At 50.8% G+C, this 17,810-nt stretch overlaps 2 protein-coding genes across 6 annotated transcripts in view; both read left to right on the forward strand.

Annotated features, from left to right (window-relative positions):
* Positions 1 to 251: 251 nt before the first annotated feature.
* MAD2L1BP (MAD2L1 binding protein) lies at positions 252 to 5,484 on the forward strand. 3 transcript variants are annotated; one of them, XR_009693578.1, is made up of 4 exons: positions 252 to 386; positions 1,004 to 1,269; positions 3,408 to 4,013; positions 5,204 to 5,484. XR_009693578.1 is itself a non-coding variant. In XM_061146813.1 (3 exons), exons 1-3 carry the CDS (start codon positions 341 to 343, stop codon positions 3,918 to 3,920), a joined length of 825 nt encoding a protein of 274 aa, XP_061002796.1. In that variant the 5' UTR covers positions 252 to 340; the 3' UTR covers positions 3,921 to 4,341. The 3 variants fall into 3 exon arrangements, 2 of the variants coding, with proteins under 2 accessions (XP_061002796.1, XP_061002797.1); XM_061146813.1 differs by lacking the exon at positions 5,204 to 5,484 and having other exon boundaries at positions 3,408 to 4,341; XM_061146814.1 differs by lacking the exon at positions 5,204 to 5,484 and having other exon boundaries at positions 297 to 391; positions 3,408 to 4,341.
* A 1,392-nt stretch (positions 5,485 to 6,876) lies between these two features.
* Positions 6,877 to 17,810, forward strand: part of RSPH9 (radial spoke head component 9) — a 37,860-nt gene continuing 26,926 nt past the window's right edge. Inside the window, exons 1-5 of one of the 3 annotated variants that reach the window (XM_061146818.1) lie at positions 6,877 to 7,146; positions 10,464 to 10,629; positions 12,639 to 12,768; positions 13,183 to 13,329; positions 13,550 to 13,940. In XM_061146818.1, the coding sequence (XP_061002801.1) occupies positions 6,920 to 7,146; positions 10,464 to 10,629; positions 12,639 to 12,768; positions 13,183 to 13,329; positions 13,550 to 13,578 (699 nt within the window). In that variant the 5' untranslated portion in view covers positions 6,877 to 6,919 and the 3' untranslated portion in view covers positions 13,579 to 13,940. Of the gene's footprint in view, positions 7,147 to 10,463; positions 10,630 to 12,638; positions 12,769 to 13,182; positions 13,371 to 13,549; positions 13,941 to 17,810 lie in introns of those variants that run through there. The other 2 variants (XM_061146817.1, XM_061146816.1) reach the window with 2 other exon arrangements.

The following is a 17,810-nucleotide window of genomic DNA, read 5'->3' on the forward strand; positions in this document are numbered from 1 at the left end:
TAGGACAGGGCCTGACACGAAGTAGGTGCGTAGCGAATAGAGGAGGCAGGAAAGAATGGATGCGGGCGAGCGGGTGTCCTCGGAAGGCAGCGCCAAGTAGTTGAGAACCCGCGTTTTCTCTGTGGGAGGAGGGCTCGACGGACTCGCCGAAGGGTGTTAAGGAGGTCTCGTCTCCGCTCCTTGACAGGGCTCAATTCCCTACCCAGCACAGCCTCTGCCACACAGACGCGGCACCCCTTCCACTTCCGGGCCAGCAGAACAGGAAGTGGAGGCGCGGGCTTCCCATGAAGCATCGCGGGGCGCCTAGTCAAACCGAACGGAGAACTGGGAGGAGGTCGTGATGGCGGCCCCGGAGCCGGAAGTGCAGTCCCCGGCTGCAGTCCCTGGTAAGGTATGGAGTCCGGAGCTCGAGGAGTTTGTTTCCTCCCTGCCACGGCTCCCTCCAGTCATTTAGCCCGTAGTCGTTTCACTAATCCGTGTTCCTTGTCCCCATTTCCCGTCGTCCCTCGCAGCTCTGACTCGGCCCCTTTGACTCCATCGCCTCCGCGGCCCTGGATTCCATTGGTTCACCCTCCTCTTTCTTCGCGACGTGTTCTGTGCCCTGCTTGACACCGCTTTCTCTCAACTCATTTCCCCATATCAGGGCCTCTAATTTCTGAGCAGATCCAGTCGCTGTCTCCGAAATTCCCGCCACCCAGTCCCCCCAAATCCTGCAGTCTCTTTCTTAGGCAACTGGAATCTGGAACCTGCGGGCGGCCGCCTAGAGGGGAGTTTGCGGAGGGAATCCGCCTGTGTAGGCGTGTGGCCTCAGCTGTGGTGGCTGATGTCGCCCCAAGGGATGGGAAGACTGACTTTGGCCTCTTAACTTTTTCTCATCCAAGTTCTAATCAGGCCGGACCCTGCTTAGCTTTGGAGAACAGAGGAGATCGGGCTTCAGGGTGTTTCGTCCATAGACCTTTTAAGTTTTTCGTTTTTCTCTCTTGTCCCTCTGTGCACCTACTAGATTTGGAGTGGTGTGAGAAGTCGGAGGAAACCCAGGACCCCCAGATAGAACTGCTTGAGACCACCTCCACCCAGGAACCTCCCAACCCTTTGGAGCCCTTTCGTCCCAGGGACTGCATGGTGCCAGTGGTGTTTCCTGGGCCTGTGAGCCAGGAAGGCTGCTGTCGCTTTACTTGTGAGCTCCTGAAACATATCATGTACCAACGCCAGCAACTACCTCTGCCCTACGAACAACTTAAGCACTTCTACCGAAAACCTTTTCCCCAGGTAGGCACGAGCTTTGGGAGAAAATTGGTGAGTGAGCTTTGTGGCTGTTAGATGGTGGCAGGTAAAAAGGGTGGTCAAAGGAACCTTCACGCCTGTCAGCATAAGAAGCTGTGAAGGATGTTTCAGCCCTATGGCTTCAGTCCTTTCCCACTCTAGTCTGGGTAGTCAAAGCCTTCCCGCCTTTTCTCTTGTTTTCTTTTTCTGAAACTTCTATTGTGTGTTACATTTGGACTTCATGAACTGATCCTCTGACTTGAGTGTATTTTCTCTCCAAATCCTCATTTCTTTGTTTCTGTTATACTTTTCTTCCTTGAGTTTATATTCTTACACTTAAAGTAATTTTTTGGCAGTCACAGTCTTAAGAACTTTTTTCTTAAAATTTTTATATTTTAAATTTGTTTTGACTGTGCTGGGTCTTAGTTGCAACCTGCAAGCAAGATCTAGTTCGATCTCTGCATTGGGAGCTCACAGTCTTGCCCACTGGACCAGCAGGGAAGTCCCACATGTTCCTTTTTAGTTATATCCTGTTGTTTCCTGTCTGTATGAACTTCTCTTACTTGTGGGTATTAATTACTGTGTTTTTGTAGTTTTCCTCTGTCCCTTGCACTGTCTCTGTTTCTTCCAGATTCCTTTCCTATTTATTTGTTTTGGTCTCTTTCACAGTTGAGGCTTTTATTGGTGTCTGAATATTTAAGAAAAAGTCATTGAAAGTTCTGTGTGCATGGCTGGCCCTGTGAGCTAGCTGATAGACTTAAAGGACATGGGTGGGAATGATAACGGGAAAGAGGATTATTTGCTATAATAATGGTGATTTTGGAGTTATCTTTCAGTTAAACATGGTAAACTGAACACATTTATTTGTGCTCCCATCTGATACACTACTCAATGAAAGAAAAAGGAAGGAAGGAAAGAGAGAAAGAACACTTCCAAAACTGTGTTTGGGTGGGGGAAACTGGCAGGCCATCTAAGGGTCCTGGGCTTCCCAGGTGGCACTAGTGGTAAAGAATCTGCCTGCCAGTGCAGGAGACATAAGAGTTGCAGGTTTGATCCCTGAATTGAGAAGATCCCCTGGAGTGGAATGGCTCCCCACTCTAGTATTCTTGCTTGGAGCATCCCATGGACAGAGGAGCCTGGCAGGTCACAGTCCATAGGGTCACAAAGAGTCAGACATGACTGAAGTGACTTAGCACGCACGCACGCTGAGGGTCCTTGCACAGATGTTCACTCAGTCCCCATGTGTTCACTTTTGTGTTTTGTGGTGCTTGAGTGAACAACTCCTGTGCCTTTTATGGGCTTCTTCAGTGTGGTTTTGCTTCTCAGGGGAGTCCCCTCTGACAGCACTTGGTATTCAGCTCTCTTGAGTGCTTCCTACTTTCTCTCTTCCAAAAACTTGTTGTTGTCTGTAGCCACTGTCATCTATTTTTTAGTTATTTTTGCCACTGGGAGTCCTCTTTGTCTCCCCTCCCTTCCTGCTTCCCTCCCCTCTTTTCTTCTTCCCTCCCACCCACTCTTTTATTTCCTTCCTCCCTTCCTTCCATCATTTGCCACATTTTTTTAAAATTTATTTTTTATTGAAGGATAATTGTTTTACAGAATTTTGCTGTTTTCTGTCAAACCTCAACATGAATGCCATGTTTAACTGGAGGATGAACTTCAGAATTTATTAGACCAAATAATCCTTGGTGGTTTCTTTTTTTTTTTTGGCTGAATAGTTGCCAAGCACAGGCTCTCTAGTTGCCCTGTGGCATATGGGAATCTTAGTTTCCTAAGCAGGAATCAAGCTCTCGTCCTGTGCCTTGGAATGTGGATTCTTAACCACTGGACCGCCAGGGAAGTCCCCAGTCCTCAGTCTTGTTATGAGTATTTCAGTATTTTAGTTGCTAATTTCTGGATGCCCTCCTGCTTCAGTACACTATCTTTGCTATTCTGAGTGCAGAAGAATTAAGATTTTGTACAAAGAATCTATTTTCCTTTTTGATACATTTCCCTGTGATAAAACCCAGGGTCTTGAGTGTGGCGGTTCACTGATCTGGAGCTCCAGTCCTATAAGTCTGCTCTGTCCCAGCAGGGTTCTTCAAAGCGCATTAGCTTTCGTCTACCTTGCAGACCTTCTCTGTCACCATTCTTTGTCCTCACAGGCAGAGGACGCAGTGAAGAAGAAACCTCGGGCCACTGCTGAGGTGAGCAGCAGGAAATGCCAGCAAACCCTGGCAGAACTGGAGAGTGTCCTCAGCCACCTGGAGGGACTCTTTGCCCGGACACTAGTCCCTCGAGTTCTGATCCTCCTTGGGGGCAACGCCCTCAGCCCCAAGGAGTTCTACGAGCTTGACCTGTCCCGATTAGCCCCCAACAGCATGGATCCGAGCCTGAGCACGGCAGCTTGTTTGCGCCGCCTCTTCCGAGCCATTTTCCTGGCTGATGCCTTCAGTGAGCTGCAGGTCCCTCCACTCATGGGCACCGTTGTCATGGTGCAGGGTCACCGCGACTGTGGAGAGGATTGGTTTCGACCCAAGCTCAACTACAGAGTGCCCAGCCGGGGCCACAAGCTGACTGTGACCTTGTCCTGTGGCCGACCCGCCATCCCAGCTACAACCTGGGAGGATTACATTTGGTTCCAGGCACCAGTGACACTGAAAGGCTTCCATGAATGAATGGGAATGCTCATCGTGAACACAGTGGCTAAATTATCTTTCCCCTGGTAGCACCACGTCACCCATCTCCTGCTTGGAGCTAGTTAATTCCTGGTGAGAGGAAGGTTCTGTCCTTCTGGCTGCCTGCCCCCCTTAGACTTTCTGGTGGACGGATGGTATGACTGGGGTTGTAATAATCATCATTGAACAAGCATCTCTTTGAATCACAGGTTGATTTTCCCAGAAGGTGCTGGATCAGGTGTTTCTTTTGGGGGCTGGAAAGCAAACATGGGCCCACAGACAGGCTCCCTCCCCTCCCCACCCACCCCCAGGGCTGAGGGGAGGTGACCCTTTTTAGCTTTTTGCTGTGGCTTTTCGGAATTTTTAACAGGGACATAATGTGGGTGTGATTCGTGGACTTAAATATATTATAAAATGAATGGATTCATATTAAATTTTCCTGAAACATTTTTGGCTTAAAGGGACTTAAAGAGGCTTAAGGCTAAAGTAATCTTCTCCCTTGGTCTCTTAGGCTTCAGCCTTCCATGATTTCTTTTTTTTTTCTAATAGTTCTTTCTCTTCATTATTCCTGGACCAATATGGGAAGTTAAATGACTTGGCCAAGGTTCTTTAACAGTTTGATAGCAGAGTTGGGACTAAGAATCCTCATCAGCTAACTCCTAGCCTGATGTTCTTTGCTAGCCACATGTTGGTTTCTGTGACCCTTAGAGTATGTGTACCCAAAGCAGAGGTCACACAGCGGGAGGGACCTGAGAAAAGAAAACCAAGAGAGTCTTTCCAAAGCCTGATTGAACTATAGGCTAAGACAACGGGTCTGCCCAGTAGAGTCACTTCCGTGAGGCTACATGTCCCTTCTGGAATTCGCCCTGTGTCTCCATCGCAGTTGCGTGGTGGCTGCTGGCAGTTACTCTTGGCAGTACTGTCCTCATGCCATCCCTGCCCTCCTGCCAGTGGCCATTCCTCAGCGCCATCTGTGGCTTGGCCATACTGATCCTTAGTGTTATCCTTGCCAGCTTGGTGCTGTCCTGACCACTGAGCACTAACGCTCTTTGTTCCTGAGAACATCTGCTTATTTCTTGGAAGCAAGTTGAAGGCAGAATCCTCACCCTGCTGGTGTTGGAGATAGGTGTGTGGCGTGTGTGTGTGTGAACAATATATACTATTTTTTATACTTTAAGAAGACATGAAAAATAGTTTATGTTTTATAGTAGGTTTTAAGCACTTTACATATTATTATCTAATCTAATAACCTTATAGATTTTATATTATTGTCTCTCTTATAGATGAGGCTTGGGGAGACTGAATAACTTGCCTAAGTGTTGAAACCTGGATCCAGATCTAGTCCAGCTGACTCCAGAGGCTGAGTGCTTTACACTGTACTGTACATTCTGTGTGATTTTACTCTGAGATGATTAAACAGGGTTGCCTTGCTGAATTTGGTAGCATTGGAAAGCTGTGGGACTTCATCTCTGGCTTCAGATTGTGTTTCCTGATGTGGACCTGCCACTTACTGGTGCTAAGTAAATATAGAATCAATGCAAACAAAAGGTTTGAGTTCTTTTCTGTGCTGTGTCCACTTGAAGCATACTCCGCCAGCTGGACTCTCCACTGTTTTTGTCTGATAGTACCTTACAGAAGAGGAACAGGGCCATATCTCCCACTCGGAAATGGACAGGCTGATGGGTCGGCTTAAAGGGAGGGAGAATTTTGAACAAGGGAGTTACAAACTTTTGAGATGGAAGACATTAAGGCAAGTCTGATCTCTCAAGCCCTACTTTAAAAAACCTTCACAAACAATGTCTAGACAATCAAAACTAAGTTAATTATCCAGGTAATTTAGACACTTCTCAGCTTGGCATTGGGGCCCAGGTCATTCTGATTTCATGAATCTTCTCCAAAGGAATCCAGAAATTAATCAGTTAATAATTTTATCAACAAATATCTCCTTCCCTGACAACAAGCCTGCTGAGGCATCTGTTTATCTCTTTTAACCTTGGCTGGGCACTCCAGAGATGCAGGTGAAGAAATCGTATCTAGCCCAGGGAGTGAAGATCCCCAACTTCAGTGGTTCTGGCCTTTCATCTGTTGCTACCATTTGAACCTAAAAGCAGTAGGTGTGGGACCTGAGGTAGGTAAATGTAGGTGGTAGGAAACATGTAGCTGTTGATGGGGAAAATGTTGATGGGGAAGTGTAGTCCATAAACACACGTAACTCTCTGCACCCTCCTTTCCCAGGGTGTGGCCCTATATGGTGCCCCATTGCCCAGCCAGCCCCTCCCTATCCCCACACACTGGAGTCCTAACCATTGGACCTCTGGGGAATCCCCACTCCCCGCTTCTAGGTCTTTGTCTGCCACTTAGCTGAAACAATCCTATGAAAGGGAAAAAGAGCCATCTGTGAAGACTGAGGACAGTGGAATAGATGGACCCCACTCTGTATGACCTGGTTCTGGGGGAGGGGGGGGATTGATTGTCTTGGGAATCTTGGAGCCAGGAGGATCTTAAATTCTTTTCTGAGGAAATTCTGAGGCCAAGAAAGGACACGACTGGAGTGAAATAATATAGCTAGTCCTACTGTTGTTTTTCTTCCCAAGCCCCCATTGCGTATGCTATGCAATGAGGACTCAATAAATGCCGACTGTGTGGAGGGGCTTTAGAGGAAGCAAAATAGCCCTGGAATTGGGCTAAGTTGGGACCTCCAACCTACCACTGTATCCTGCTTATTCTGGGGCAAAAACCATGCCGTTGCCGTGACAACTGAACACCTCCCATCACCCAGTGGGGAAAGGAAGCAGAAGGGAGCGAGTGTATGCCCAGACTTTTCCGAAGCGTTCCGTGGCAAGAAGGGCTGGCTGGCGGGCGGCCCCTGAAGGCTAGCCTGCAGAAGGTCAGGTGGGTGAAATCCTGCTTCCGGTAGGATGGAGGGGCGGAGCTTTGGGTCTCCATGGACACGGCTTCTCCTAGCAACCTGGCGGGCGTTGAGCAGAGCCGCCTGCGCGATGGACGCGGAAAGCCTCCTGCTGTCACTGGAGTTGGCGTCTGGCAGTGGGCAGGGCCTTAGCCCAGACCGTCGGGCCTCGCTGCTCACTTCTCTTATGCTGGTTAAACGCGACTACCGCTTCGATCGGGTCCTCTTCTGGGGCCGCATCCTCGGCCTGGTCGCCGATTACTACATCGCTCAGGGCGTGAGCGAGGACCAGCTCGCACCGCGCAAGACCCTGTACAGGTGGAGACGGCGCCCGGCTGGCTAAGGCCGCAGCGGGATACTGAGGGGAGGGCTGCCGGCCGGGAAGGGGCGAGTGGGAGGTAGGACCTAAAGGGACGGGTTCCAGAAAGAGAGGGGATGAGATCTGAGAGAGCAGCCCCGGGAGGACACCTGGGGAGGGGCGCCAGAGAAACTTAGAGGCTGATGGTTTAATAATGGAAGCGGGGCAAGAACGGAGGCGGGGCAAGATGAAAGCTTCCGGAGAATGAAAACCCGGAATAGAAGTCCTGTGGTGGGCCTGGCTTTCCAAAGAGAAACGTTTGGAGAGGGGTCCAAACTAAAGTTTGGCTTTAGTTTGGAGAAGCCTTGAGGGGTAGCGGGGAGCTGTTTGGAAATGGGTCCTGAAGCATTTGGGGTGGAGGTGTTGGCTCATAGGAGGCACTCCAGGAAGTAGTGAATGAATGTGGAATGGAAGAGAAGGGATTTAGAACTGAGAAAATTTTCCTGGACACTGCCATTTAGGACCATCCAACCTCTTTTTTACTACCCCGTTGATGGGGAACTCCCCATCTTACAAGCGTTCTGTTCAGGGCGAAGAAAGTTGGAGACTTCATTTATCTATCCATGCAGCAATCCAACATTGATTGAATGTTTTCCAGGCTAGACCTGGGGTTAAAAAGATGGCTAAGACTCTCCCCTATCTCCAAGTTATTCACACCCAGCAATTACAGCAAAGCAGAGGTGTACACGAAGGGGAGGCAGGGTGGGACATTCTCCTGGAGAGCTTTTTTTTGTTTTTTTTTAACCTTCAAAATCTCAGCTTTAAGATCTTATTTGTTTCATTTGCATTTTTTGGTAAATTAATATTTAATTGGAGGCTAATTACTTTACAATATTGTAGTGGTTTTTGCCATACATTCACATGAATCAGCCATGGGTGTACATGTGTCCCCCTTCCTGAACCCCCCTCCCACCTCCCTCCCCATCCCATCCCTCCGGGTTGTCCCAGTGCCCCGGCCCTGAGTGACCTGTCTCGGGCATCGAACCTGGACTGCTGATCTATTTTGCATATGGTAGTATACATGTTTCAATGCTATTCAGAGAGCAGTTTTTAATAGATTACTGATATCTGAGAGATTACCTGGAGTTCTCCAGGAAGGATTAGGGGAAAGGCATGCCAGTCAGAGGGAACAACTGCAGACTTGCTGGCTGGAGCTGGCTTGGGAGGACAGAGGGTAGGCAACCATGACAGTGGCAGCCTAGGGTGTTAATGCTGAACTTGATGGAGAGGCCAGGAGATTTGAACTTTGTCCATAGGCTATGAAGAGCCACTGAGGACCTTCAATCAAGAAGAGCCTGCTCAGAACTGAGTGGGCAGAAGGGTCTCAAAGTGGGCAAGTGTTTGGATGTCTGTTGCAGACTGAAAGGAGGAAGGAATGGAGGGGCGGGGTTGGAAAGATTTAAGTGGTAGAAGTGGTAGGACTTGTGACTAAATGGGGAAAGGTGAAGAGGAGGTCAAGGTTGACCCTTCCTTCTAGCTTAGGCAGCTGGGTAAGGGCTGGTGCCATGCACTGGGAAAGAATTCAGGAGGTACTAGGGAAGGCCTAGTGAATTTGGTGTCAGGTACCCATGGGGCAGGGTGGTAAGGAAGCATATTAAAGTACAGATTTGGAGTCCAAAAGAAAAATTTGGACTGAAGATAGAGATTTGAACCTCACTGTATTCAAGTAAGTTTTTATTTCTCCAGCACATAGTATGTGCCAGGCATTTATCTAGACATGGGGAATTCAGTGCTAAAGTCCTTGTCTTCATGGAGTTTACATTTTAGTGTGTGTGTAGCAGGGGAGGGAAGACAGACAAACACACACACATATACTGCATACGCTTAGCATTGGTGCTAAGTGCTAAGGGAGACATGGAATACAGGATGGGGTACTATTATAAATAGGGTGGTCCGGGATGGCCTCTCTCAGGAGGTAACATTTGAGAAGACACCTGAGGCAACGGGGTGAGTTATGTGTTTATCTGAGGGAAAAGCATTCCAGGCAAGTGCAAAGGTCCTGAGGCAGGCACGTGCTTAGTGTACTTGTGGGATCCTGTAGAGGCTAGTGTGGCTAGAGAGGAGTGAGTGAGGGGGACCACTCACAACATGAGGTCAGAGAGGCCAAGACAATCGTGCAGGGCCCTGTGAGTACTTGGCTCAATGGGAAGTCACTTGGAGAGTCTGCACAGAGTCACGGTCTGGCTTAGGTTTTCCCAGTTGGGTAGGGACCAGACTGAAGCAGGAGCCAGTATGGACATGGGGAGATCAGTTAGGAAGCTGCTGCGATATTGGGTGAGAGAAGGTGGTGGCTTGGATGAGGGTGGAAGCAGTGGAGGTGGTGAGAGGTGACTGGATTCTGGGTATCCACTAGGGAGTAACTGGGGTTCTGGGAGTCAAGTAGGTGAGACTGTGGAGACAAAAGAGGGGTGAGAATAGATCCTTGGAAACACTTAAGGCGCTGGGGAAGGGGAAGGGGAGGTGTCACAGGAAGCAAATGTGGAGATGCACTTGTTGGCTTGTAGGCCCCATGGATTGCCTTCTTCAGGGCAGTTTCTTGGGTGCCAGGGGTGGAATCCTGGTGCAGTGGTCAGAGTGAAAGCGGGGTTGGGAGGAAGGGATCTGGCAAGGCAAAGTGTTCTTGATTGCAGTCCAGAGCTGGGGAAGAGGAGGGAGGGGCAGGAAAGGGGCATTTCCCAGAGGGGCATGGATTTGAGGACTGTTAGTTTTATAAGGCTGGGGCATCTTCATGTAGTGAAGGAGCCAGTGGAGAGTGAAGGGGGGAAGAAGCAGACTGGAGATGTAGGCGCTGGGTGGATGAGGGAGGAGTGGGTGGACACCCTTCCTGGCAGGATGTGAGAAAAGTGACTGGGCTGGTGATGCCCCTGAAGCTCTCAGAGGAGGAGAGCTCCCAGAGCCTGGGCTGGGAAAAGAAGTGTGGGGGAGATGGCTGTGTGTCAGCTCAGCAGGCAGGCTGAGCATGAATGTGGGGTCCTCTGGAGCATAGGGATCTGAAATTACGGCAAGTTCAGCTTGCAGAAACTCATCTGCAGCCTCACAATCCAGCTATGTAGGAAGACGCTCTTGGAATCTTCGCAGACTGAAGCTTTTAAGAAATTAAGTTGTATGTCATCACATATAGGGTGGGGCACACCACAGGCTCTTGCGGCTTCTAAGGGGGAAAGGTGTGACTCCCAACAGCCTTTCTTGGGCCTCAGGCCCTCGGGAGAAGGGGCAGGGGCAGGAAGCTGGAATGAGAGGGGAGTTAGAATTGGGGTCATGTGGATGTTGTTGGCAGCCTGAACTGCATGGAGTGGAGCCTCCTGCCCCCCGCCACAGAGGAGATGGAGACACAGATGTCTGTGGTGAAGGGCCGCTTCATGGGAGACCCCTCCCATGAGTACGAACACACGGAGCTGCAGAAAGTGAACGAGGGTGAGAAGGTCTTTGAAGAAGAAGTAGTGGTGAGTGAAGACGAGGAGGGCCTGAACACAAGGGGCTGGGCCGGTGGGCACTGTGATGGCGGCAAGCATGGCCATCATCACAGCCACTGGGCCCCGGGGCCTAGAGCGCTGGGTGTGCTCGGCCCTGGGCCTCCGTGCCGGCCCCCTCACTCCATCCTCGGGGCCCTGGGAAGCTGGTGCATTGCCTCCAGGGGGTGGAGCGGAGGAAACCTCTGTTAAGTCACCTGCCTGGGGTCACATCATCCTGAGTGATGACAGGGTGGCAAGGGGATGGGCAGCTGTCGGGAGAGCTGGGTTATGGGTCCAGGTCTGGGAAGAAGTGGTCTGTGCATTGCTCTGGGGTCAGGGGATGTGCACAGGTGCTTATATTTTTGTATAGATTTGTATTTTACTAGATAACACATTTGGGCTTCCCAGGTGGCACTAGTGGTGAAGAACACGCCTGCCAATGCAGGGGACATAAGAGACGTGGGTTCGATCCTGGGAAGATCCTCTGGAGAAGGGCATGGTAACCCACTCCCATATTCTTGCCTAGAGAATCTCATAGACAGAGGAGCCTGGCGGGCTACAGTCCATGTGGTTACAGGGCTACAGTCCATGTGGTTACAAAGAGTCAACAGGACTGAAGAGACTTAGCACACACACATGCAGATGATACATTCACTTGAAACTGTTAGCAGTGATTACTTTTAGGAGGTGGGATTATGAGTGATTTTAATTTTCTTAGGTATATTATAAAATATCTCCATATTACCCAGATATTCTACAGTAAGCATGACAACTTTTATGTATTTAAAACAGCAAAATAAGCAACATTAAAATATGGGACTGCATGGTTGGAAAATAACCCAATTTCTGAAACTAGACAAACCTGTGATTCAAAATCCAACCTTTGCACTTGAACCTGGGTGAGGCCAAATGTCTAGGTCTAGGTGGGTGATGCTTCAGCTGCAACCCCTGCCTGCCGGACAAACTCAACATACTCTCAGTTTTCTCTTCGGTAGAATTGAGACTTGTGCAGGTTAAATGAGGTGCCCTTTTTTTTTTTTTTTTTTGGCCTCGCCACAAGGGTTGTGGGATCTTAGTTCCCTAACCAGGGATTGAACCCACATCCCCTGCATCGGGAGTGCAGAATCTTAACCACTAGATGCCAGGGAATTCCCAAGGTGATGTACTTAAAGCACCCAGCCTAGACACTTACTAGTTTCCATCTCCTTCCTTGTAAACAATTCCAATCAGCAGCCCACGGGAAATACGTGGCTGAGTGGCTCTGGGGTCTCCCAGTGACCTTTTCCCCGTCAAGTGCTGTTTTCTCCCAAACATCTCTATGAAGTCCTTTTGTTTGGGTTGGGGTTGATTCTAACCAAATTTCATCTGTGTAAACATGTTAAAGTATGGGGTGATACTTGAGAAATGATGTTAAGTCAAAGAGCAGGACAAGAAACTATATAAACTGTAACTCTAATTTTCCTTTGAATATAGCATAGAAAAAAAATAGAAGGGATTATACCAATATGTTATTGGCGATTACCTTCAGGAGGTGGGATTATGAATGGCTTTAATTTTCTTAGGTATATTATAAAATACTTCTATATCACCCAGATATTCTACAGTCAGCATGATAGCTTTTATATTTTAAAAAGGCAAAATAAGCAACATTAAAATATGATGACAGAATGGTTTGTTTCTGGACTGGTATATTAAACACTGTTAATGGTGTCTGCTCCCAGTGAGGGCAACTGAGGGACCAGGAATGAGGTGAGACATTGCTTTTTATGATTTTTTTTTTAAGTTTTAAATACTGTACTCACCACCAGTATGTATTACCAATTTAAGAAAGGACAGAAGGGAGGGGAGGCAGGGAAAGGCTTCACTCATGGTGAATTTCCATGCATCTGGCATCTCTGCCTGATGACCCAGGTCAGATGGACATGCAGAGGGTCCTTGCACCAGGCGTGACTGACTGGGCACAGCACCCCAGCAGGATAACTTGTCTCCTGTCTCCTTAGGTCCAGATCAAGGAAGAGAAGCGCTTGGTGTCTGTTATTGACCAGATCGACAAGGCTGTGGCTGTCATTCCCCGAGGCGCCCTCTTTAAGACCCCTTTTGGACCTATCAATGTCAATCGGACCTTTGAAGGTAAGTTCTCTTCCTGAGCACAGTCAGACACATGTCTGGGAGTCCAGGGGAACCTACTTGTTTCCTCAGAGAAGGAATAACTGTGGCCACATCACTTGGGAGGACCTGCCAAATGGCCAGTTACTGGACCCTGACTCTTCTATGCCTGAGGCTGAGAGCGCACCTGGCCACCTGGGTTCGGGGCTGTGTGTGGGGCTGGGCCCCCCACCTTTTCCCATGCTCCTCCTCTGTAGTCTGCTGCAGGGTCCAGGCCGAGTTCTGGCTGAGAGAACTCTGGTCCCTGTTTGCCCTTCAGTTCCCCATCAGTAGCTGACTGAATCCTCTGCAAGCCCCTCCATGTGGTCTCCAATCAGAGACAAAGGGGCTGTGGGGCTTGGGGATGACCATCCCTTCCTACCTGCTGCCCCTTTGTAGGACTGTCCTTGTCCGAAGCCAAGAAGCTGAGTTCTTACTTCCACTTCAGGGAGCCTGTTGAGCTGAAGAACAAGACATTGCTGGAGAAGGCTGAGCTTGATCCGTCCCTAGACTTCATGGACTCCTTGGAGCACGACATCCCCAAAGGTAACAGCCTGTTACTTGGAGGACATTGGATACACCCCCAGGTCAGAACAGTGGGCCATGCCACTTGCCATTCCCTCTTAAGAGTGGGACCCACAGCCTGGGTGGGAACTGGGAGTTCAATATGGGGCCTTGAGTAGGGGGCTCCTCCAGGGCCCAATACAGGGCTCAGCTCCTAGTAGAGAGTTGGTAAATGTTTGCAGACCAAAGGATTGTCTTCCAGGTGCTTCCACAGACAGACGTCTCTCTTGATTTTCATATCAATCTTGAATGAAGGCAAGTTGGGAACTTCCCCCCACCAAAACATCCCTGAAAATACTAGCCATATATATACATCTTCAGGGTTGGTTTTGGGGTTAGATCCAGTGCTTGGCATACAGCTGGTGCTCAGGGAGTAGATGCCGACTGACCTGAAGAGGACCACCTGCTAAGGAAATGAATTCTGTACGTCTGTCTCCTGCTGAATGTGCTTTTAAATCCTAAAACATACAACTTCAGAGGCCTTCTTGTGCTTCAGGGCCCACCTGGCTTAGGCACACAGCTGGCAGTTGGTGGGGGTCAGAGACCCCTGGGCAGTTTCCTCCCTGGGCTCCACCAGTAGAGAAGAGCATGTCCTCGGAAGATGCTCTTGCTGGGCTCTGCATCCCAGGACAGGTGCCAGGCTCTGGGCATTCAGGGGCCACACCCAAGGCCCTGCATCAGCACCCCTGCTTTTTTCCTCCCCATGCTTGGTGTTCTGAGAGCTGGGGGGATCTGTTGTTGATGACGGCAAAGTCAACGATACTAGGAACTACTTAAAAAGGCAACGACACTGCTTATTGTGTGCCAGCCACTGTACCCACTCTTTCCCGTGCCTCATTTTTTTTCTTAATTCATTTTAATCTTTACTGCTGATCTGTGAGTTAGGTACTATTATATCATTATCCCCATTTTACAGATGAAACAATAGAGGCTCAGAGAGTTAAATCCAAGGACACAATATGTGTTAAAGCATTAGACTCCAAGGGTCTCGCCTTAACCGTGGTATCAAGTAGATGGTGTTTTCAGTGGACAGTAGGAATTGCAGGACAGTAGTCACCCTCATCACCAGGGGGAAACATTTCTGAGGAGCCATGAGCAACCCAACTGGGCTGGAACTTAGGGTAGGGGTGGGACGGCAGTGGTGGTTAAACACAAGGGCTCTGGAACCAGAAAGCCTGTGTTGGAATCCTGAATCTGCTGTGTAATACCTGGTCACCTCAGACAAGTCCCTCAATTTCCTTGTGCCTCAGTTTTTAAAAGGGGAAAATTGATATTTTCTACCTCATTGGGTTGTTATGAAAATTAAATAATAACACATATACAAAACATTTATGATAGTGTTTAAGACATTCAGGTCTTAAGTAAAAATCAGTAAGTATTACTGATACTGTTTTCAGTAGCAAAAAGGCCTTAGAGGGGGGTTGTGCAGGCTAGGGAGGGCCTAGAGGGCCTAGAGGGCCAAAGGGTAGGAGGGTTTAGTTGCTCAGCTGTGTCTGACTCTTTGTGACCCTATAGACTGTGGCCTGCCAGGCTCCTCTGTCCGTGGGATTTCCCAGGCAAGGATACTGGAGTGGGTTGCCATTTCCTTCTCCAGGGTATCTTCCTGACCCAGGGATTGAATTCACATCTCCTGCATTGCAGGGAGATTCTTTACCACTGAGCCACCTGGGAAGCCCTAGGAGTAGGCCAAGGTAGTAGGAGCTGCTGGTGGCTTGTAGGCAGGTCTGTAATAACAAGGCAGTGGTGCATGAATGGATGCAGCAGGGCAAGCCAGGGCTCTGGAGGCCGTTTTGGGGCTACTTCAGTGCCCCAGGGGCTGGGCCATAGGTCACAGGTGGCTAAGGGCTGCCAGCAAAGAGTGGCTATGCTGGCCTCCACCACACGGGGGCACCAGAGTCAAGCCTCCCTGAGAACAGACTGGGGGTCCCGGACCTGGCAGGGAGATGGTTATGGAGGGTGAGAATTTCTTAACCATCAGACACACTTTCCAGATTTCCATTACCTCCTCCAACTCTGTGCTCCCCACCTGACTAGGGGCTGGAGGGGACTGCACATCCCTGGTTGGTAAAAGGAGTTAGGAACACTGTGGTGGTGGGACCCAGTGCCAGGGCCCGCGTGGCCGACTGAGAAAAGTCCTCTTGGCGCCCCTAATCTGGGGGCAGTAGCCCCTCCCTGATTCAGAGTGTGGCTGGAAAGCTCTGCCCAGTGCGGACTTCTCAGCCGTGGCAGCAGGGAGCCCAGGGCCAGCAGATGAGGCTCTCCCTTCAGAGCGCTAGGTGACTGGGGAGGGCGGGGGGTGACCCAAGAAGGCCTCCCCCCCAGCCCCGGAGCCTAGACTTCTTGCACTAACAGTGGGCCTCAGGGCTGAGAGGTCAACCGATGATTCGACACCCCCGTCCCTCCCAGAACGCTGCCTTGTCCTTAGTGCTGGAGCCTTAGGAGTGAAGGGCTCCTGGTGTCTCCTGCGCGGGCGGGGGGGGGGGGGGGGGGGGGTGGAGGGGAGAGATTCTCCTGGCCTGACTTTGGGAAACTTCACAGTTCTGGGCCTCCAGCTCCCCTCCTCCCAGAGCCACCACTAGAAAGCCTGCGGGAAGTCTGGCCGGGTTTTACTCAGGATGGTTTGGTGGGGCCTGCAGTGTGGCGGTGAAAGTGTGGCTGGCGGGGGGGAGAGCAGACACTCTGACCCTGCTCCCAGACTCCCTGCCAGATCTGCCCCTGAAAGAGCAGGAGCTGCTGGGAGGCTGCCCCACCAGGCAGACAGCAGCTGGAATGGCCAGGCCGCTAAGTGAAGCAAAGTCCCAACAGAGTTCCCTGGGGCACCAGCACTGGCGGGAAGGATGGGATCCAGGAGCTGTTTCCTGCCCAGGTAGGATCAGCTTCCTTTCTGGGTCTGAGGCAACTGTTGAGGGGAACCCTGTGTTACCTGTGAGCAGGAATGGGTCAGGCAGTCCCTGGGACTCCTGCTCTCTGTGGCCACGTGGGTTGGCCAGGCGTTCAGCAGCTGGTCCCTGGATCACCCTCGGCTGGAGAGAGGATGGAGGGATGTTGCCTGGAGCCACTTGTGACCTCCCAAGACGTCCCAGTGTGCCGTGAGGTCTGTGGAGTTCTGTGGGAGTAGGGCTTTGGTGGCAGAAGCATCCTTCAGGCAGACACAGGGCAACAGCCAAGAGTTCACTGAGCTTGGGCTGTTGCTAGGTGAGACTCGGAGAACTAAGTCAGGATGCCAGAATTCTGGGCAGTACTCTGCTGTTCAATGCTCCTTAACCTTCTATGCTGTCAGCAAACAGTCACTGAGCAGCTAGTATGTCCCAGGGACTGGAGATGCTGCTGAGAACAAGGCACCATCCGTGCCTCACAGGCGTTTGGGAAGATCAAACAAAACAGAGGATGGGAAGTGGCAATATAAAACAGCAAGTGCTGCACAGGTGTCCTGGGAAGCAGAGCACACGGGTGGAGGGCAGAGTGACTCTGCTCAGGGACTGCCCAATACAAAGCAGTGAGGGCTCCAGCACAATGCCCAGAGTAGGCAGCAGAGGGCAGCAAGGGGCCTGCCTGCCTGGAAAGCAGCCTGATGGCTGGGCAGAGGTGAGGGACAGGCGAGACAGCACTGGGGAGGGTGGGCAATGCGGGGTCTGGGATCAGCCCTCTCTCGGTGGGGTGTGCAGGTGGCGCCTCCCTTCCAGTCCAGTGGAGGCTCAGGTGACAGGTGCTTGCCTTCTGCACCAAGGGGCTTGGCCTTGCCCATCAGTAAGACTGGGCACTCTTCCGCCTGTCCCCGCCCCCACCCCTCCCATGTGCCGTGGCCCTGGTGTGGGGGAGTGGTTGCTCTGAGAAGGGGCCTGTGGCCATTTTTGTGTGTGTGAGACAAGTTGTGTGGTGCTGGTCTGAGTGGATTTAAGCCATCTGCCGCCCTTGGACAGCCCTGAACTCCAGCCTGGTCCACTCTCCTTCTCCAACTTAATATCAGAACTTGGCTGCCTTTCTTCTTGGAGGGCAGGGGAATGTAACTATGATGAGCATCTCCCAGCCTAAGCTTCCCACACTGGCAAGGTGGGTGAGACCCCCAAGGCCCAGGAAACCCAGGACTTCCTGCTCATGCAGGAGGCCCCATTCCTGGTTAACCAGCTTGTATCCCACCACATCCTCAGAAGAGAGAGCTTGTGGAGAAGAGTGGCTGCCAGGGGGCTGGAGGGGGAGGTCTGGGGAGACTTGGGAGACAGCATGGGCTGCGAACACCAGGGCTGCAGGAGGCTGCTTCCCTCAGAGTCCCAGTGGAGGCGGCTGGCTGGGCCCAGCCTTGCCAGCAGCTGCAGTAATAAAAGTGGGTGAAGGTGAAAGCAAGAGCCTGGCTTCCCAGGTAGATGCTACGTGACTCCTGGCACGTTGAGTATGTGTTTCCTGGGCGACAAGCTGAGCCAGAGACAAGGAAAGGACAGAAGTGTGACAGGAATGCAAGGGAGGGA

Source organism: Dama dama, chromosome 7 (genome assembly GCF_033118175.1).
Source record: "Dama dama isolate Ldn47 chromosome 7, ASM3311817v1, whole genome shotgun sequence".
In the NCBI taxonomy this organism is placed as follows: domain Eukaryota; kingdom Metazoa; phylum Chordata; class Mammalia; order Artiodactyla; family Cervidae; genus Dama; species Dama dama.

What these genes read in the sequence shown, in the direction of transcription:
- MAD2L1BP (XM_061146813.1), top strand. Translation starts at nt 341, where the DNA reads ATGGCGGCCCCGGAGCCGGAAGTGCAGTCCCCGGCTGCAGTCCCTG. An exon ending in GTCCCCGGCTGCAGTCCCTG is followed by an intron (nt 387 to 1,003) that starts GTAAGGTATGGA and finishes TGCACCTACTAG; the next exon opens with ATTTGGAGTGGTGTGAGAAG. An exon ending in ACCGAAAACCTTTTCCCCAG is followed by an intron (nt 1,270 to 3,407) that starts GTAGGCACGAGC and finishes TTGTCCTCACAG; the next exon opens with GCAGAGGACGCAGTGAAGAA.